At 42.2% G+C, this 22511-nt stretch overlaps 1 protein-coding gene across 1 annotated transcript in view; it reads right to left on the bottom strand.

Annotated features, from left to right (window-relative positions):
- Nucleotides 1–20983, bottom strand: part of def6b (DEF6 guanine nucleotide exchange factor b) — a 29699-nt gene extending 8716 nt beyond the window's left edge. Inside the window, exons 1-7 of the mRNA XM_081384711.1 lie at nucleotides 20754–20983; nucleotides 20079–20219; nucleotides 16745–16924; nucleotides 14860–15072; nucleotides 14198–14344; nucleotides 12922–13030; nucleotides 11958–12256 (exon numbers count right to left, since the gene is read on the bottom strand). Of these exons, the coding sequence (XP_081240837.1) occupies nucleotides 11958–12256; nucleotides 12922–13030; nucleotides 14198–14344; nucleotides 14860–15072; nucleotides 16745–16924; nucleotides 20079–20219; nucleotides 20754–20849 (1185 nt within the window). The 5' untranslated portion in view covers nucleotides 20850–20983. The remainder of the gene's footprint in view (nucleotides 1–11957; nucleotides 12257–12921; nucleotides 13031–14197; nucleotides 14345–14859; nucleotides 15073–16744; nucleotides 16925–20078; nucleotides 20220–20753) is intronic.
- Between the last annotated feature and the right edge of the window lie 1528 nt (nucleotides 20984–22511).

Raw genomic sequence — 22511 nt, 5'->3', positions numbered from 1 at the left:
TGGAAGCTACTGCCAAATGTTTCCCGATGGGTCCGGCAGACCATAGAAAAGGGAAGTTCGGGTCTCGCCCACCTGGGTTTATGGGGGTCCAATCCACTGTGGTGTGCCCCGAGCAGGTTCTGGTATTGGAACAAGAAGTGAAAACCCTGTTGGAGAAAGCCCCCCCCCCCCCCCCCAACAGGGAAACCGGGTCTACAGCCGGTATTTCATAGTTCCAAAGAAGGATGGGGGGGAGGGATTGCGTCTTATTTTTGATCTGCAAGTTCTGAACGACTCAGTCATGCAGCTAAAATTCAATCAGTCGCATCAGTTGGCGGTTCGGCATCAAGATGTCTTTCTTGCCCACATGAAAGAGTTGGGGTTATGGCTAAAACGCCAAAAAGAGTGTGCTTTCTCCACAACAGGGGACCGCTTTTCGAGGCGTGGTTCGGGACTCAATGTCGATGTAGCCACGCCTTTCACCGGCACGCATAGAGCCCATCCGGTCAGCCGTGAAAAGAATAAAGCTAGGCCAGTCACTCACTGTGAAACAGTTTCAGAGACTCTCCAACATGATACCTTTTCACCTGTTGTACATGAGACCCTTACAGTGGTGCCTCAGGACCGAAGGGTTTTCCCCGAGGGCCGACCGCTTTCGCATGATCAGGGTCACGCGGCGATGCTTACGTGCACTAGTTATGTGGAAAAAGCCTTGGTTCTTGTCCCAGGATCCTGTGCTGGGAGCTCCTTGTCGTCGCGTAACGCTTACGACAGATGCTTCCCTCACGGGCTGGGGAGTGTAAGGGAAATTTTACATTTGAACATGTATTTGTACTCGTGAAGCAGTTAAAGAAATATAATCATATAAGCTAAAAATACATTATTGAAGATATGTAACCAAGTTTTTAGAAATGCATAAGTGAAGACAAGCTTGCGGGAACAAAATGTTCTGGGTTAGAAGACTAAGTAACAAAGAGACAATGTGCACTTCAAGTGACCTATTGTACTTGAAGTGTGAAAAGCATGTGCGTAGATTTGAGCAGCTTCGATCAAAATAGCGATAGGCAGAATGTGTGAAAACCAAGTAGCTTAAAAACAGGAACTTTTGCAGACGTAGGTATTGTGCTGTCTAGATAAATTTATGTGAGACAGGGGGGGTCTTGAACCAAGATGTTTCCTTTTAAGGTAAACAAGACTGGATGCAACGGACCCAGGATGTGTTAAGGGTATATAATGATGCCAACTGGAAGTAGCTTGGCTCTTCTCATGACAGACATTCTCTGTATGTGAACTGCCAATTTCTTGCAAGAAATAAAAGATCTTGATACTTTGACCTTTCAAAGGTTTTTGTATTTGTCTCCTTCCTCCTCACTTTTCGAATAGAATTATTTCCACAACAAATGGCGACGAGGATGATGGGATAACCGTGAACCAACCGATCGCCGTGATAGAGGGACAATTGAATTGATCATCCCGAGAGACCAGCTCTGCGGCTCAAAATCCTCAAGTTTAAGGAGAGAGAATTGTTCTACTCATCACGACGAACGGAGGTGAACGTACTCCCAGAACTGAACTCACGAGGTCATCAAAAGACGGTGAGAGAAAATTATTTACGTGGTAAATAAGATATAAGAAAATTATTTGCGTATTGAATATTTTTCCTAAAAGGGTCAGGAGTTTTGGAATAAGCTTGAAAGTAACTTCCAAAAGGATTTGAGAATAAGCCTGAAAGTAATAGTCTCAAATGCCAGGTGTTAATTGTTTTCCCAGAAGGGCCAGAGTTTGAGAAAGAGGGTTTCTCAAGCGTCCAAACAAGGGGCTGTTCGAAATAAGCCTGATAGTAATTTTCGGACATTTTAAAAAAGCACTTGTTTGGGAAAAAGACCTAACATCGACGGATGTGGGCATTTTGAAAGTCCTAAATTGACGAATTTAGGCAGGCGTGGTGGCCACGCTGGGGGGAAGAATTAACACAGTAAATAAAGTAACGTGGTGACCACGTGAGAGAAAAGATTCAAATACGCAAATATAAATACTGTAGATAAACCCAATGGGTAATGAAAATTCGAAAAGCGTGGAGGAACAGGTTAATTTCTCTAAGGGCTCATATAAAGCAATGGATAAAATAATGGGAACCTGGTATCATGCTTTTGTGCCGTTTTTGATAAGTCAATATGGGTTTAACGGGGGTTTAAGTGTGTCACATTTGACTCAAACCAAAATAAATTGGGCGACTCATATTGTAAAAAAGAAGGACAAAGAGCAATATGATAAATGTGGTGAAATCATAGTAAAATGGTTGGATGAAGCAACACGCAGACAACAAAAACAAGTCTGTCGGGCTATCGCACCATTGTACTCTGATGAGGAAAGACAGGAGGCTTCAAAGAAAGCACTATTGAATCTTAAAAATGACTGTAGTGCTATTGCTGACTCTTCTTCTCCCTTTTTCGGTCACTACGCGAGAATGACGGTGGAGGACGAGGGATATCCGGCTCGACATCCACCACCTGCTCTCTTTCCTGCCCCGGGGGATGTTGCTCAAGTTGCGGGAGAGGTGCAAGCCAGCGCACCAACTGCACCGCCGCCCGAATACACTCCAACAGAGGAAGGAAGAAGTGACGCATCGACAACGCGCTCTGGTGCACTGTTCAGAGAAGCCAAGCAGCAGAAATGCAACAAAGACTTAGAAGACCTGCTAAGCACAAACATGAGAAAATTGACTTTGCACTCACGAAGGCAGCAAAAAAGAAAAGCTGATCAAGATTTGACCAGAGCCACGTTAAGGCGGCAACAGACCCTGCGAAACCAACGTTATCAGACTGATGATTCAGAGACAGAGATAAAGAGTGAAAGCGACGATGACGACGAAAGTCTCCAGAATTTTCAGGCACCGATGCTCGAAGTGGCGGGACCAAATGGATCGGTTCTGGTGATGCGACCATGGACCCAAGAGGAACTGAAGCAAGCTTCTGAACACCTGCCAAACATCGAAGCAGGTGGGGCAAAACTGGGGGCTGATTTAGCTCTTTTCTGCAGAGAATTCAGACCGACTCTCGGTGAACTGTGGAGACTACTGATTTTGAGATATGGAGCAGTGCAGATGGCTAAAATGTCTGAGCACTGGCCAGAAGATGCCCGAATGATACATGTCGACTACAACCATCAGACAAACGGTGACTATAAAATTAAAGTCGAGGGAATCATCAACGCTTTACAGAAAGTATTTCCACGCACGATGGACATTAACCAAGTTCGTCAATGCATTCAAGGGAAAGATGAAACCACTGAAGCATATTTTCTTCGGCTGAAAGAGTGCTTTGATCGCCATGGTGGTATTGAAAAAAGACCACCACCAGCAGACCAGAATGCAGAAGCTATGGGGTCTGATCCTTATGATGACTATTTGAGAACTTTGTTCATGGATGGAATGGACAGAGAAATTTCAAAAGAAATTGAAAGAAGCTGTGTTGGATGGCAACTGGCCTCCACAGTTGAAATCAGACGACATGCAAAACATCACGAAACAATCATCAAGAAGCAGAAAACAGCCAAAATCACCAAACAAGACAAAGATCTTACTCTAGCTCTGATAGCGCTGCATAACAACAATCTCAAGCAAAACCACTATCTACGCAACCAAAGTAGTAGTGGGGGAAAAGGCAGAGGACGAGGTCGTGGAAAAGATAGACATTTTACACAAAACCAGCAGCGTCCAGATCGGGACACTTGCTTTATCTGCGGACAAAAGGGACATTGGCGTGACACTTGCCCGCAAGCGGCGTTCAACACGGGGCAGGCAGACTGAGAGGAGGGGGGTGCGAGCAACGGGTTTCCTGACTCTCCATCAGATAAGTATCATTCTCCTTTCGTTTCTGACTCTGCTCTCTGCAAAGAAGAAGTGCTTGCTAATGTTTTCTATAGGGCTAAAGATTCCTTACCTTTGATAGAAGTAAATGTTTTGGACAAAACATTATTATTTTTGTTAGATACAGGCGCGAGTAACTCCATTATTCAAGAAACAGAATTAACACAACCTATTTCATATTCTGGGAAAATGACTTCTTCTAGAAGTGCTACTGGTCATGTGGTTGTTGAACCATTCTCAACGCCGTTTGAGTGTTCAATTAATGAGAGAAAATTCAAGCACCGTTTCCTGATTTCTCAGTCATGTCCAGTTAATCTGATGGGAAGAGATTTAATGTGCAAACTGGGTATTTCTGTTCACTGTACTGCTAAGGGGCTTCAGGCTGACATGAGAATGCTGCATTTAGAAGCAGAGGAAACCCATCTGTTTGTTTATGAATGGCAAGTTTCTAACACGTGTCTGACCACAAAGGCTCATGACAGAGTGTTGTCATCATCTGATTTTATGAATGACTCAGATCTGCACTGTACTTCACATGTCAGCATTGAACCTGATGATGAATTTGAGCAGCGTTGGTTTAATGTTGAGGTGGAAAATATAAAGACAGATTACTTGTATTGGACAAACCACTGGTGTGTTTTGGGGGTGAAACTGACTGACAAACAGGCAATGTTTTATGACGTGGAAGATGCACAGCCTCATATCTCACTGGCTAAACCAGTGAAGGCTGAATGGCGTGACGCAGGTCCCTTCATGACCAAGTGCCATGAACTGACCGACTGGGTCATAATAGATCAACAAAGAATGATCTGCCAAAGTGAAAGTACCGGATGGTTTAAACAACCGTGTCATAAAACATTGAAAGGTTTGAGATCAGTCACAGTCTTGGAGGAGGAAGTGAACTTTGACGGTCTGACTTTATTGCATCTCCCTATCATCCCTGAGGGGTTGGAGGGAGTTCCGAGTTGTCTGTGGGCTAAAGATAAGTATGATGTGGGTCTGATTGCAGGTTGTGAGCCTGTTCGAATCAAACCGAAATCTGATTACAGACCAAAGAAAATGCAGTATCCATTGAAAAAGGAAGCGATTGAAGGCATTACGCCAGTGTTTAATTCTTTGTTGGAAAAAGGGGTCATTGTTGAGTGTCCGGACTCACCTGTCCGTACTCCCATTTTTCCGGTAAAGAAAATTAGGGACGCAAATCAAGCTGTTGAATATAGATTTGTCCAGGATCTTAAAGCGGTTAATGACGCCGTGGAGGCTCGCGCTCCAAACGTACCGAACGCTTATACGATCCTCGCTCAAATTCCGGCTGACACTAAGTGTTACACACTTGTTGACATTTCAAATGCTTTTTTCAGCGTTCCAGTGCATCCTGACTCACAATTTTGGTTTGCTTTTAATTTCAATGGTAAAGCATACACCTTTACACGATTGTGTCAGGGTTTTTGTGAAAGTCCAACAATATTCAACGAAGCTTTAAAACGCAGTTTAGAAGATTTGATACTTCCACCTGGCGTGGCTCTGTTGCAGTATGTTGATGACTTGTTACTTTGCTGTCCAAACGAACAGGTCTGTAAGCAGGCTACAATCACATTGTTAACCTACTTGGCAGAACGGGGCCACAAGGTCAACCCAAGTAAAGTAGCTATAAATCAATCCAAAGTTACCTTTTTAGGTCACGTGTTGACAGCAAATGGGAAGTCATTATCTGACAAAAGGGTCACTGCAATACAAAACATTCCTAAACCGATCACGAAAAAGCAAATGATGTCGTTTTTGGGAATGACTTCGTATTGCAGAACATTCATTCCTAGCTACAGTGAAAAGGAAGGGCCTCTGTCAGCATTAATATACGGGCAGGAGATGGCAGCCTCTGACAAACTGACATGGACCGAAGAGGCAGAAAGGGCTTTTTGCGAAATGAAACAAGCTTTGCAGAGTTCTCCTACCCTCGGAATTCCGAATCCAGAGAAAAAGTTTACGCAGACAGTAGCTGAAAAAGATGGTTATATGTCTTCTGTCTTGTTACAAGAACATGCTGGGAGACAGAGACCTGTAGCGTACTTTTCCACCAGGTTAGACGCAGTTGCAAGGGGACTTCCTGCTTGTCTGAGAGCTGTGGCGGCAGCGGAGAGAGCTGTGATGGCTTCCAGAGATTTTGTGGGTTTCAGTGATTTAACACTGCTTGTACCACATGCTGTGTCTCTGATTTTGTTAGAACAAAAGACTTCTCACTTATCTGCAGCTCGCTGGCTGAGATATAATTTTGTGCTGCTAGAAATGCCTAACATTACTGTAAAACGATGTAATGTTTTGAATCCCGCAAATCTGCTCCCCACAGAGGAAGACGGAGAACCACACTGTTGTGTTTCAGCTTTGGAACAGATATGTAGTCCAAGACCAGACTTGACAGACGAGGCTTTACCCAACAGTGATATGATTCTTTTTGTGGATGGATCATCCAGCAAAGATGCTTTTGGCAAGAACAGAGCAGGTTATGCAGTTGTTTCATTAACTGAGGTTCTGGAACAACAACCACTGCCATCACATTTTTCTGCACAAGCTGCTGAATTGGTTGCTCTGACTGCAGCATGCAAATTGGCAAGTGGCCAACGTGTTACAATTTACACTGACTCAAGGTATGCTTTTGGTGTTGTACATGACTTTGGCTCGTTGTGGAGACATCGAAAGTTTTTGAAAGCGGACGGTAAGCCAATATTGAATCACCAGCTAGTGGGTCAATTATTGGATGCTTTGATGTTACCAAAAGAAGTGGCAGTGTGCAAATGTCTGGCCCATACTTCAGGCAGTGATGATGTTTCTAAAGGAAACAGACAAGCTGATTTAGCTGCAAAGGCTGCGGCTCTGCTTCCTGTTCAGATAACCACAGCAGCACGGCTGGATGAGGAACTAGGGGACATAGAAGCTATGCAGCAGCATGCATCTGCTGATGACAAGAGAAAATGGAGAGATGCAGGCTGTGTGTATAAAAATAATCAGTGGTGGGGCCCCAATGAAAAACCATGTTTACCTTCTCATTTCTTTCAGGCATATGCGAAACTGACACACGGTTTGGACCACGCGTCCAAGACGGGAATGTTTTCCATTATGAAAAATAACTGGTTTACCAAAGGTTTTTCCACAGTGGCAGCAGATTTTTGCAGCAGGTGTCTGATTTGCGGAACGAACAATGTGGCCAGGGGTCAGGCAATGAGACAGGCGGGGCATCCCAGGCCGCCAAGACCATTCTCACATGTAATGCTTGATTATATTGAGTTGACACAATCAGATAAGAAGAAATACTGCATAGTTGCTGTAGATCTTTTTTCAGGATGGGTTGAAGTTTTACCAACATCAAAAGCAGATGCACAAGGGGTGGCAAAATTACTCCTACAGGAGATAATCCCACGATGGGGAATTCCTGAGAGATTATCAAGTGATAATGGCTCGCATTTTGTGAACAGTGCAATTTCAGCAGTTGAAGCGTTTCTGGGTACACCCTGGAAACACTTTTGTTCCTATCATCCAGAATCAGCTGGAGCGGTAGAGAGACAGAACCAGGTTCTGAAAAACAAGCTGGTAAAAATTTGCGATGAGACAGGGCTCTCATGGCCTAAGGCTCTGCCCATTGCTTTGACTTATATGAGAATGAGAAAGAGGGGGCGAGCACAACTCTCACCATTCGAGATTCTGTTTGCTCGTCCACCTCACATGGGCTGGGAACCACACAAACCTAGACCACTGCCTGACACCACTCTTTGTGAACATGACATGTTGCAATATTGTGTTGAACTGGATAAGGTGTTCTGTGATATCTCAAAACAGGTACAGGCAGCGGCTCCAGAACCGGCTGAGACAGCCCTGCACAGCATCAGACCAGGTGATTTCGTGCTGATAAAGGATCTGAGGCGGAAACACTGGAGAGCAAAACGGTGGCAGGGACCATTTCAAGTTTTGCTGACAACTCACACTGCAGTGAAAGTCGAGGAGAGGGCTCCGTGGATTCACGGGACGCACTGTCGGAAAGTGCCAGCTCCTGCGGTAGCTGCAGCGGAAGAAGAATCCCAGGTATCAGCTCATGCGGTAGCTGCAACGGAGGACGAATCCCAGGCATCAGCTCATGCGGTAGCTGCAACGGAAGAAGAATTCCATATACAGCCCACGAGTACCTAACAGGTTACAAACTAAAGGGTGCGGCTTGTCATCCTGTAAGTTTCCAATTCAAACACTATCATCTCTGGAGGGAGGACGAATCTTTAATTGAAGACGATTCAGCCATTCTAGGAATCATTAGAACTGAGTCAAGAACTTTGTGGAGTTTTGATGGTGAGGGCATTGGAGTGACTTGTCTATTAATAGCCACCAGACCTGCCCTGAGACCAACAATAGATAGAGAAAAGGGACTCATATCTTTTTCACAACAACATTTTCTTGCCTGGCAAGGTTGTAAATTGTGGGAATATGCTACTAAATCTTATCCTCTTAACTAGTCTGACCATAGGTCTAGCACAGGATGGTAGTATACAGGTACAAATGACAAAGGGGAAAGAAAGTAAACTGATTATAATATGTGATCCTATTTCAGCAGCAGGACCTGGGTATAATCCCACCAGCTTGAGCAAATGGGGCAAAGCCATGTATTTTTGTAAAGAACCATGTGAATGGCTAGATGTATACGGGGGTAATAAAGATGCTATGCTTGATGGTTTAATGACGAGAGCAGACTATAAATCACCTAATAGTCAAGTCAGAAAGATGATTTCAGGTCTTATTGAATTCGAAGAAATCACTGAAAACCGTAAAATTAAATTGAAAGTCACTCTGTCAACAGGAAACGATGGTGCAACTCAGTGGGAAGGAAAATTTTTCTGTGCATGGTGGACAGCAGGTACTGACACTTATGTTCCAATAGACATTACAATGGTAGATCCACCAACGGAAACCCATAGCTTGTCTGAACTGATAACTCATTCTAGCATACCTGAAGAAGAAGATGCTGAATTAGAAAGACAGTTTAATTTGCATCATGAAGACACGACTATTGCACATAGCAGAATACAATGTGGGGGCAATAGAGCATGTATGTTAAGTTTACTTCAACGACAAGCTTTGGAAATTAATCAATCATGTTGGTGGTGTCTGAGAATGGATAGGACCTGGAGGGTTCATCCGTTAAGATCAACTAATCTAGGAGAATTAAAAGGATTAATTCCGTGTGCTATGTGGAAATTACTGAATGGAGTAAACACTGACGAAAACAAATCAATGTCTCGAAAGGGGGTTGCGTGTCAGAATCCATCAGAACACAGCACCAAAGACTTTGACAATGTATGGGCAGTAAAACCGCAATTAGGCGACGTATGTTTATGCAAATTAGAGTTCCAAAGAGGGGCAGTAATGACAGGTACATCCCATTGCAAAACTACGATAACAATGCATAATAACAAATATATAACATCAGATGGTGTGTTTATTGCGTGTCCAGGTAACGACGATGATCTAAGAGAAACTACAGCTGGAACAGTATGGGTCTGCGGTCAAACTGCTTTCCATTCCCTTCCTAAGAACTGGATGGGGTGCTGTTATCCAGGACTTTTAGATATTGGAACGGACGTTTATGTAAATAAAGAAAATGACGACTATAAGCAAACTTCTATGAGATCAAAGAGAAGCTTAGCTGATGAAAAGATACCGATAATGTTTCAAGGTACCAAACTTTGGAATCCTTGGACAAGTAGAATATCGATGACCGGATGGTCTTTCCTTGGTGGGGCAGGTACTGCTGCCAGCTTGTTAAAAATAAATGGCTTAGCCTGGCAAGTATTACGCTTAGCTAACGAAACTGAAGATGCTTTAGGACAACTGAATTATGAACTTAGAGGCGTCAGACAGGCAGTCGTACAACATCGTATCGTGCTCGACATCCTCACGTCAGAGCGAGGGGGCGTGTGCAAAATGTTAGGGACTTCCTGTTGCTTCAATCTGCCTGACGTCTATCAAAATGTAACAGACATAATAGAGCACATGAAACTGGCTGTGGCCACTCCACCAGAAATGTCATCTTCTCTGGATGCTTGGTTTTCTGGCCTCCAGGGGTGGACTAAATGGGTAATAAGTACTGTTATGCCGATAGCATGTTTGATTTTGATTTTGATTTTGATGATCCCATGTTTGATAAATTGTATCTCTACAATCACTGCTAGAACAGTGTCTACCACGATGGTTAGAATAACTACAGGAGAGTACGTCACAATGATACGTAGGGAACCTGAGGCGGATGCCACAGTGCCCGAGACTGAAGAATATGAGAATGAGAGCGAACATGCGTTTGACTAAGAAATGAAGTAGCCATGGGAAAAATTTACTTGATGTAAATTACTATGATTATGGAGAAGTAAATGTCAAATTTTGTGTGTATGTTCTTTGAAAATGAACATGGGGTGGATTGTAAGGGAAATTTTACATTTGAACATGTATTTGTACTCGTGAAGCAGTTAAAGAAATATAATCATATAAGCTAAAAATACATTATTGAAGATATGTAACCAAGTTTTTAGAAATGCATAAGTGAAGACAAGCTTGCGGGAACAAAATGTTCTGGGTTAGAAGACTAAGTAACAAAGAGACAATGTGCACTTCAAGTGACCTATTGTACTTGAAGTGTGAAAAGCATGTGCGTAGATTTGAGCAGCTTCGATCAAAATAGCGATAGGCAGAATGTGTGAAAACCAAGTAGCTTAAAAACAGGAACTTTTGCAGACGTAGGTATTGTGCTGTCTAGATAAATTTATGTGAGACAGGGGGGGTCTTGAACCAAGATGTTTCCTTTTAAGGTAAACAAGACTGGATGCAACGGACCCAGGATGTGTTAAGGGTATATAATGATGCCAACTGGAAGTAGCTTGGCTCTTCTCATGACAGACATTCTCTGTATGTGAACTGCCAATTTCTTGCAAGAAATAAAAGATCTTGATACTTTGACCTTTCAAAGGTTTTTGTATTTGTCTCCTTCCTCCTCACTTTTCGAATAGAATTATTTCCACAACAGGAGCGATCATGGATGGTCGCTCGGTGTCCGTGGACGGGTCATCATCTCACCTGGCACTTAATCACCTGGTGATGATGGCTCAGGCTCTACATCCCTGGGCACCAGATTCAGGGAGCACACACCCTGTCGTGGCAGCGGCTGAGGCCCAGGGGCGGGAGACTCCACCCCGAGGCAGTGGCGCTCATGTGGAGTTGCAGACGTGGCTGTACATGGTTTCCCTGATTCTTCTACTCCCGGGAGTTCTGGAGAACAGAGTTATGGAAGTGAGTTATATCCATCCTTCGGATGAGACGTTAAACCGAGGTCCTGACTCTCTGTGGTCATAAAAAAAAAAAAAGGATGTTCTTCGAAAGAGTAGGGGTGTAAGAAGAGTCATCCTGGCCAAATTTGTTTTGGTCCATCTGTCCATCATGGCCTCCTAATCATCCATATATCCTATTGGCTTCATCACGCTGTCTCCTCTCCACCAGTAAGCTAGTGTGTGGTGGGCGTTCTGGCGCACTATGGCTGCCGTCGCATGGTGGTTGAGGAGATTCACCCCTTCTATGTAAAGCGCTTTGAGTGCCGAGAAAAGCATTATATAAATGTAATGAATTACTAATTAAGTGTGGGTTTGGCCTCGAGGGGGCCCAAACAAACCAGTTTCCTCCGTGGAGCGTTGGAGCAGGAGGAGTATGGCAGATTTGTAGCCTTGTATTAGGGGTATCCCTACAAGAGGTGTGTGTTGAGGCGGGCTGGTCCTTTCCGCACACACTCGTCGGGTTTACAACCTAGTTCCCTTGATAGGGTACGCCTCGGTTAAGACTGTAACCTCGGTTCCCTGAAGAGGTACTGAGACGTTGCGTCGCCCTGCCATACTTCATCATTTTACTATGGGTCATTTTACTACTACATTTAACATTTTACTATTTTACTAAGGACTAGTCATTTTATAAATATCACAAAAATAAGATAAACAAACCTTTTTTTTTTTTTTTTTCGTTTATTTATCTTATTTTTGCGATATTTATAAAATGACCAGTCCTTTATGTGAGAGTAGAGTGTGATGCGTGTGTGTACCTCCTGCGCCTGAATGAGCTGCTTCTCCAGGGTGCTCTGCAGCTCCTCCTGCTGTCTGCTCCTCCTCTTCTCCTCCTCCTTCTGAGAGACCCGTGTCTGCATCTGCGCCTCCTTCAGCAGCTTCAGCTCCACCCGCTGCTCCTCGCGCTCCTCCTGAAGCTCCTGCAGACGCCGGGTCTCCTCCACCCGCAGCACACGCCTCCTCTCTCGCTCCTCACGCTGATCCCGGCGCCGAGCCTTCAGCTCCTCGTGGAGAGACGACTGGCCGGACGCAGACAAGCGCTGAGCCGTCGCCATCGCTGACGGAGAGAGAGAGTGAACTCATATATATATATACTGTACATAGGACACTTACATATTTTTACTGGAAAACAATAAAAAGTGAAAAAACAATTTTTGTTCCATTTTCTATTTTTTCAAAGAAAGCGAGTAAATTATTTATAAAATAATGATTTTAATCATTAATCATTTAATAAAAAAATAAAATAAAAAAATGAAAACCAAATAAATTAAAACCAAGTTAAGTAAATATTTTTCTAATAATATATATATATATATATATGTTTTCATTTTTCATTCAACTGTTGCCATTTTTTTATTTTAAATATTCATTTAATTTGTATTATTTGGTCTTTTGACTAATATATAATTAATTTAAATGATACAATAATATACATTGTACAATATATATAATATTGACAAATGTTTAATAAAAAAATAACATGTAAAATATATTTGATATTATATTGCATCTTTTAACTTGCAAACAAAACTAAATACTTATTGAGAATTTTTATGTAATATTTCTTCCAATTTTCTAGTGAATTATTCATTAATAATTATTATATATATATATATATATATATATATATATATATATATATATATATAGTGTAATTAAGATTTGATATCTGATGAAAAGTGTACTTAGGATGTTTAGATATTGAGAGAATGATTTTCGCACCTGTGATCCACTCCTGTCTCTGTCTGGAGTCCGGCGCGCTGATCTCGAAGGTCTTGTTGAGCGTCTTCACACAGAACATGCATCTCTTCCCGTCCCGGTCCGACAGCACCTGTCAATCACAGTCGAGGCGTGGCGTCAGACGGGGAAACACGCTCGTGGGAAACGGATCCGGTCCCGGGAAATGTCAGATTTTGGACTTTTGCGTTTCAGGCATTGTTTTTAAATGAACTGGCATAAACAAGTGCATTAGTACATGGTGACGGTGCGTGCACACTGACGTGAAGTGAAGCGTTTTTAGTTCAGTTCAGTTCTCGTGCGTGAGCGTAAAGCTCAACTTCCATAGGAATTAATGGAAAGCGCTGGCTCCGCGTCAGTGTGCGCACAATCGTGCAAATATATTTTTGATCAGCTTTCTTAAAGGTGCAGTCTGTAAGAATGACTAGTGGTTGAAATAGGTACTGCAATCAAATTCAAAATATCGGAGATCGTTGTTTCTCCCGCCCCGCCTCCTCAGACTCGACGCTCACGAGATCCCGAAGATGAAACTGCTAATAATAATCAGGATAGAAGGAGACATGAGCAACGGGAGTTAGATAAGTTAGAATCAGAAATCGATGTAATGGAAAAGGGAACAACGTGGTACGAGAATATCACTGATCAACTGAATGATTCTTGGTCTCAACGTAGATATTTGTGACCCTGGACCACAAAACCAGTCTCGAGTCGCACGGGTATATCTGTGGCAATAGCCAACAATACATTGTATGGGTCAAAATGATTGATTTTTCTTTTATGCCAAAAATCATTAGGATATTAAGTAAAGATCATGATCCATGAAGATATTTTGTAAAGTTCCTACCTTAAATATATAAAACATGTATTTCTGTGAGTGAATGCTGCACAATCGCCAACATAAATGAACAACTTTAAAGGAGATTTTCTCAATGTTTCGATTTTTTTGCAGCCTCAGATTCCAGATTTACAATAGTTGTATCTCAGCCAAATATTGTCCTATCCTAACAAACCATACATCAATGGAAATCTTATTTATTCAGCTTTTAGATAATATATAAATCTCAATTTAAAAAAGGTCCAAGGGTCCAGGGTCACATATACGTGACAGAATAACACACTAGGCTGTACAGAAACTTGTGAATGATGCTCGTGCCGTCAAGTTTATGACGTCTTTTTATGTTCCGGGAAAACTTGAGTGTCGGTCACAGTGCTGATTTTGCATCCGGCAATTAATAATTTATGAATTACGCACTGGCCGTACCTCCACACAGCAGTTCTGGTCCATCTCGATGACACCCTTACACTCCTTCCCGTCCTCGCTGGCGTAGTACGAGAGGGATCCGGGCTTCAGGCAGAACCAGCGCTCGGTCCAGTTCCTGCGCAGGTGTCCCTTCTTCCACAGGTAACCCTGAAACCACACGCAGCTTTCATTGCCAGGGAATGTACAAGGAATGTGTCCTAACTCTTGGTTTCAAAGTTGTGATGAATTTTCTCCTCAGCGTAAAGATTAAGAGCTTCATCTATCCCTGTTTTACATGTTCGCAGAGTTAGTTTCTGGAGTAAATATATAGGCTATAATCTGTGTGTTTAAATGGCGGCGCTGGTGTTTCGCGTGCGTTCGGCCAATCAGAGAACACTACCGTCACTGTAGTTCCTATAGTGCTGGTTTAGACCGACTCTGAAGTAGGAGTAAATTAGTTCCTCCAAAAGGAGTTCCTAGAACTAAAATCGTTCCTAGTTCCTGCGGTGCGAACACGCCAAAATCCGGAAACTTCCACCAACAGTTCTAGGAACTATGAGAAGGTTCCTCCAGAGCGAAAGCCCCTGATGTTGCCTTTTTTTGCTCTATTTTGCAGAGCCCCTTTTGGCACCGGGTTTCGGTACCCATTCTTCCACATCAGACAGGAAGTGACATCAGCGCACCTCTTTCAGCACGTTCCCCACCATCTCTCGATACACCTTCTCCACGGCCATGGACAGGCTCTCGGCGTCGGCGTCTCGGCTAGCGGCCGCCGCGTTCACCAGCTCCAGGAACTCCCAGACGCTCAGGGCGTCGCGCGACTGCAGCTCCTCCAGCTCCACACAGCTCAGCTCCACCGTCATCACACTGCTCACCTTCCTCAGCAGGTAGTCCGCCTGACCGGGTCACACCACAAACATCCCAGAGTCAATGCCATGAGGCATTAGCAAAACACGTCCCCATTCAAACCATGTTTAATAATGAAAAACGTTTACAAAACATTGAAACAACATCTAACGCTGAATGGTTGTTAAAAGCCTAACAATGTTAACTAAATACTTTTTTATTTTAATGTATATTTTTTAGTGCTGTCAAATCGATTAATCGCGATTAATTGCACAAACATCAAATTTTGTGTTTATATAATACACACACATACATATGTAAGGGATAATGTATAGTGAGCCGGTTGTTATAGTGAATAACAACCCCGACAGGCTGAACGGGATCCCGACGCGAAGCGGAGGGATCTTGAATCAGCCTGAAGGGGTTGTTATTCACTATAACAACCGGCTCACTATACATTATCCCGCTTATTACATGGCTACCTACAAAATAAATAAATAATTTGCCGCGAATTATTGATTTAAAAAGGGGTTATTGATTTAAAAACGATTGTATTGCTTCCGCTAAAGAAAATAGTCCGTTCCGCGTCCATAGCAACGCTCTGTTTTTCATGGCAACGGTCTGTTATACTTCGCAGCGGTCTGTTATAAAGAAATAACAGACCGCATCCTATATTGGAATTCAGCCAAGCCATGTAATAAATATAAATAAATTAGTGCTCTCTTATCGATTAATCGCGATTAATCGCATCTAACATGAAAGTTTGAAAATATAATATGTGTGTGCATATATATATATATGCAGTATATGTATACACAACGTTTATGTTAGATGTGATTAATCGTGATTAGTCGATTAGACAGCACTAAAATAAATATATAATTATATTTACATTATAACATCATTATTAAAAAATTATTTAAAAAAACAGTGAAACAACATTTAACGCTAAATGGTTGTAAAAAGGTAAAAAATTGTTAAATACTTTTTTTGTAAATATAAATATATATGAAACATGGGTTTATATTTACATTTAAATTTTAACACTGAAAAACTTTTAATAACATTGAAACGTTTAATGCTAAATGGTTGTAAAAAGGATAACAAAATACGTATACAGTACATGAGGTAATTGTTTTTATATTTTTTTATTTTTTTATATTTTTTGCATCTATATGAGCTCATTTACATAAATATATATGATTTTTTATATATATTTTAAATGTATTCAAACGTAAATAAATACATAACTATATTTAAATCAAAACTATATAAGTCTGTGTGTGTGTGTGTGTGTGTGTGTGTGTGTGTGTGTGTGTGTGTGTGTGTGAGTGAGTGAGTGAGTGAGTGAGTGAGTGTGTGTGTGTGTGTGTGTGTGTGTGTGTGTGTGTGTGTAAAAAAAATATAGAACTATGTAGTGTATTAGAAATGTTTGTGCATAAAATACTTATAAATCAATGGTGAAATTTGATCAAGATCTGTATCAAAATAAAAAGTTTAAACAATGTCACAATATCAATGTTGATTCAATTTGCAAAAAATTCAACACTAAATCGAATTGTTTTTGATTTCATGCTGATGTTACGGTGGTCAAGCTGGTTTTTGAAATATGCTAGCTGGTTTGTTGCTGGACCAAGGTGGTTTAGCAGCGAAGAAGACCACCCTGGACCAGCTAATGATGGATCTGTGTTCGGTTGGAGTTGGAGACGTGTATCAGCTCACCTCCTCCGGCACGAGAGCGAGAGGGTATTTGTCGTCCGCCAGAAAGTTGAAGAGACACCAGAGCCGGAGAGCGTCCTGATTGGTCAGAACCCGGAGCGTGTCGGGACGGTAGTTTTTCTTGGAACACAGAGTCCAGCAAAGCTCATCGACTTCTTCTTTAACGAACGTCCCCTCCGTCACCTGACCACACAGCAAACGCAACACCATCTGAATTATTTTCTCAGAAAAATCAATGAGTTTCGCTATGTTTCTATACAAAGTTGCAAATTTAAATTGGAACATCGAGTAAAACACTTGCGAATAAAGCAATGTTTCCATCCCATCCCAGCAAGCAATTTTGCGTTTAAAAGACGTCTAATAGCGTACACTACTGTAGTCTATCTCTACTGTGCACTACTGTACTCTATCTCTACTGTACACCACTGTACTCTATCTCTACTGTACACCACTGTACTCTATCTCTACTGTACACCACTGTACTCTATCTCTACTGTACACCACTGTACTCTATCTCTACTGTACACCACTGTACTCTATCTCTACTGTACTCCATCTCTACTGTACACTACTGTACTCTATCTCTACTGTACACCACTGCACTCTATCTCTACTGTACACTACTGTACTCCACTGCACTGTACACCACTGTACTCTATCTCTACTGTACACGGCTGTACTCTACTGTACTCTATCTCTACTGTACACTACTGTACTCTATCTCTACTGTACACTGCTGTACTCTACTGTACTCTATCTCTACTGTACACTACTGTACTCTATCTCTACTGTACACTACTGTACTCCACTGTGCTGTACACTACTGTACTCTATCTCTACTGTACACTACTGTACTCCACTGTACTGTACACTATTGTACTCTAATGTATGCTATCTCTACTGTACACTACTGTACTCATCTCTACTGTACACTACTGTACTCATCTCTACTGTACACTACTGTACTCATCTCTACTGTACACTACTGTACTCTATCTCTACTGTACACTACTGTGCTCTACCTCTACTGTACACTACTGTACTCTACTGCACTCTATCTCTACTGTACACCACTGTACTCTATCTCTACTGTACACTACTGTACTCTATCTCTACTGTACTCTACTGTACTCTATCTCTACTGTACACCACTGTACTCATCTCTACTGTACACTACTGTACTCTATCTCTACTGTACACTACTGTGCTCTACCTCTACTGTACACTACTGTACTCTATCTCTACTGTACACCACTGTACTCTATCTCTACTGTACACTACTGTACTCTACTGTACTCTATCTCTACTGTACACCACTGTACTCATCTCTACTGTACACTACTGTACTCTATCTCTACTGTACACTACTGTGCTCTACCTCTACTGTACACTACTGTACTCTATCTCTACTGTACACTACTGTACTCTATCTCTACTGTACACCACTGCACTCTATCTCTACTGTACACTACTGTACTCCACTGCACTGTACACCACTGTACTCTATCTCTACTGTACACGGCTGTACTCTACTGTACTCTATCTCTACTGTACACTACTGTACTCTATCTCTACTGTACACTGCTGTACTCTACTGTACTCTATCTCTACTGTACACTACTGTACTCTATCTCTACTGTACACTACTGTACTCCACTGTGCTGTACACTACTGTACTCTATCTCTACTGTACACTACTGTACTCCACTGTACTGTACACTATTGTACTCCAATGTATGCTATCTCTACTGTACACTACTGTACTCATCTCTACTGTACACTACTGTACTCCATCTCTACTGTACTCATCTCTACTGTACACTACTGTGCTCTACCTCTACTGTACACTACTGTACTCATCTCTACTGTACACTACTGTACTCATCTCTACTGTACACTACTGTACTCTATCTCTACTGTACACTACTGTGCTCTACCTCTACTGTACACTACTGTACTCTACTGCACTCTATCTCTACTGTACACCACTGTACTCTATCTCTACTGTACACTACTGTACTCTATCTCTACTGTACACTACTGTGCTCTACCTCTACTGTACACTACTGTACTCTACTGTACTCTATCTCTACTGTACACCACTGTACTCTATCTCTACTGTACACTACTGTACTCATCTCTACTGTACACTACTGTACTCATCTCTACTGTACACTACTGTACTCTATCTCTACTGTACACTACTGTGCTCTACCTCTACTGTACACTACTGTACTCTACTGCACTCTATCTCTACTGTACACCACTGTACTCTATCTCTACTGTACACTACTGTACTCTATCTCTACTGTACACTACTGTGCTCTACCTCTACTGTACACCACTGTACTCTACTGTACTCTATCTCTACTGTACTCTACTGTACTCTATCTCTACTGTACACCACTGTACTCATCTCTACTGTACACTACTGTACTCTATCTCTACTGTACACTACTGTGCTCTACCTCTACTGTACACTACTGTACTCTACTGTACTCTATCTCTACTGTACACCACTGTACTCTATCTCTACTGTACACTACTGTACTCTACTGTACTCTATCTCTACTGTCCACCACTGTACTCATCTCTACTGTACACTATCTCTACTGTACACTACTGTGCTCTACCTCTACTGTACACTACTGTACTCTACCTCTACTGTACACCACTGTACTCTATCTCTACTGTGCTCTACCTCTACTGTACACTACTGTACTCTACCTCTACTGTACACCACTGTACTCTATCTCTATCGTACTCTATCTCTACTGTACACTACTGTACTCTACCTCTACTGTACTCTATCTCTACTGTACTCTACTGTACTCTCTCTACTGTGCTCTACCTCTACTGTACACTACTGTACTCTACCTCTACTGTACACACGTGAATCTACATTTCCTTCGGCCAGAGGATTATTATTGCACTTTTGGTGTGAAAGGGTCTTTAAAATTTAACTAAAAATATAACTTTTTTGTTTATAAAAAAACAAGCCCAGCCCAGGTGGAAAAAAGTAAAGCAAAAGTAACGTAACGCATCACTAAGTGATGCAATTAGTTACTTCTTAAGGGAGTAACGCAATATTGTAATGCATTACTTCTGCAAGCAACTTTCCCCAACACTGGTCACGAGTGTTGAATGAGGCTCTTTGAGTGTGTGTGTGTGTGTGTGTGTGTGTGTGTGTGTGTGTGTGTTTCTCCACACTGTTTTTATAGCCCTAAACACTTAATAGACTAATTTTAGGATAAACATCCGAGACAAAGTTGGTCGTTCAGTGAATCGTATCGTAACTCAAGTCTCATGAGTGTTGAACGAGTGTGTGTTTCGGTACCTTGTCCAGTATGAACTGGTTGAGGTAAGGCATGTACCCCTGACTGGATACGGGACCGTCGTCATCGTCGCTGAAGTGTCTCTCGAGGGCCGCCGGATCGTGAGGAATCCGCAACACACTGTGAAGGTTATGAGACAAAACCTGTGCACACACACACACACACACACACACACACACACACACAGAGAGAGAGAGAGAGAGAGAGAGTCTGACTGCAGCTTTTGTTTGATACCAATCTGTCTAAGCCACAGAGTGTGAGTCAGATTAACTAGAACAGCAGTTTCACACACTCCAGATATCTCAACGAGGATTAGTCATGATACTGAACTATAGACCAAAACTTCAGTCACTTTACAGCCACATACTCTGATGTACTGAGTGGAAACATTAAGTGCGCACTTGAAAACACTACCGTACACAACATTTGCATATAATACAGAAAGGTGATATTATAAGTACAGTAAATATTACATCCATACAATTGAATTATTCACTTTATCCATCACTTTTTACTCTGACGACATCACTAAAGTGAGATTTAGTACACTTCTGGAGATACTATGGTTTGGCAAGTCCACAACAGACACACACACACACACATACATGCACAGTCAAACACCTGTCTCTCTCTCTCTCTCTCTCACACACACACACACACACACACACCTGTCTCACCTTGAGCTGTGATTTGGACACTTTGCCGCTGTCTTCGGTGTCCAGGGACGTGAAGGCGTACCAGATGCTCTTCAGCAGAGCGGCTCTCAGCGCCATGTTTCAAACCTGATCACTTTACTCTCTTATTTTCTGCTCTCCTTCATTCGCTCTGCAAGTGTGTCCACATCCTGTGTGTGTGTGTGCTGAACTCTGGCGCCCCCTGTCTGTGGACCTGAGATCAGTGTGTGTGTGCTGCTCCTGACACACAAGGTGTGTTTACTAGGGCTATACGGTCACTACTGAGATTATTTTGGTCAGTATTAATATTTAACATGATTACTCATTGAAACATACATACATTTGTCCAATGTTTGTTAAAAAAAGTGTTTTAACAGACAGACAGACAGACAGACAGATGGATAGATGGATGGAAAGATAGACACATAGACAGACAGATAAACAGACATATAAACAGATAGACATTTAGACAGACAGACAGACAGATAGATAGACAGACAGACAGACTGATAAATAGACAGACAGACAGACTGATAAATAGACAGACAGACAGACAGACAGACAGACAGACAGACAGACAGACAGACATGGGGCTCTAACTCGCACCCAGCGCAATTGACTTTGTACACGACGCATGTATCATTCTTATTTTGCACCCACGCACAGCAGACTCTTCCCTCCACAGACGCACGTCGGTAAATTAGGGAATGAACTTGCGCTCCCGGGGGCGGTTCAGGGAAAAGAGGAGGCGTGTTCTGGTGCAAACGTTCCCTGGTGCTATTTTGCAGTTTCAGAAAATAATTCCTCCACTGACCAGGAGAAACCTCGTCTAAAGTCAGTGGCGCATTGCACATGTTATTCAGATGCTGTTTTAAGGGCGCATGCTTGGCCATAATGTAGCGTGAGCACAACACACACACACTTTGCTTCTCTCATCTACACACAGATGCAGCAGTTTTCATTTTTGCAAATCATACATTATTACAAGGAAAAATATTACCACACGAGGGAAATCATTGGTGTGTCCATGAAGATATGAAAAAATAGGCATAAATCTAGCTTACACATTTACCCAAATTATCATACGCCTGTTTAACCGAAGCTAATCTGGGTGTGTTTCTCCATCCCCAATGTCACTTCTCTGTGTTTTACGGCCCTGACGAGAACGTCGGTCTCCTCGGCTGTGAACCGCTCCTGGCAAATCCGCCGTTATAATAGCAATCCGCCATGGAACAAGCGCGCCTGCTCTTAAAGGGAATGTGAGATGACGCTCTGATTGGTTTATTTCACGTTACTCCCAAACCACACCTATGAGTAATGAAGCGACTTCAGACCAACACATTTTAGATTTGCGTCCGAGACCCGCCCACAAAGATACTTGTGTTTTGCGTTTGATACTTGCGTTTCAGATCGTCAAAATAGGGCCCAGATAGATGGATAGATAGATACACATATAGATAGATAGATAGATAGATAGATAGATAGATAGATAGAAAGACAGACAGATATACATATAGATAGATGGATAGATAGATAGACAGACGGACGGACGGACGGACGGACAGATAGATAGATAGATAGATAGATAGATAGATAGATAGATAGATAGATAGATAGATAGATAGATAGACAGACATATAGACAGACAGATATACATATAGATAGATAGATGGATAGATAGATAGATAGACAGACATATAGAAAGACAGACATATAGACAGACAGATATACATATATAGATAGAGCGATAGATAGATAGAT

This window comes from Scardinius erythrophthalmus (assembly GCF_964197995.2).
Source record: "Scardinius erythrophthalmus genome assembly, chromosome: 14".
In the NCBI taxonomy this organism is placed as follows: Eukaryota; Metazoa; Chordata; class Actinopteri; order Cypriniformes; family Leuciscidae; genus Scardinius; species Scardinius erythrophthalmus.
Note: the sequence above shows the minus strand (reverse complement) of the source record. Positions and strands in the feature narration are given on the sequence as shown.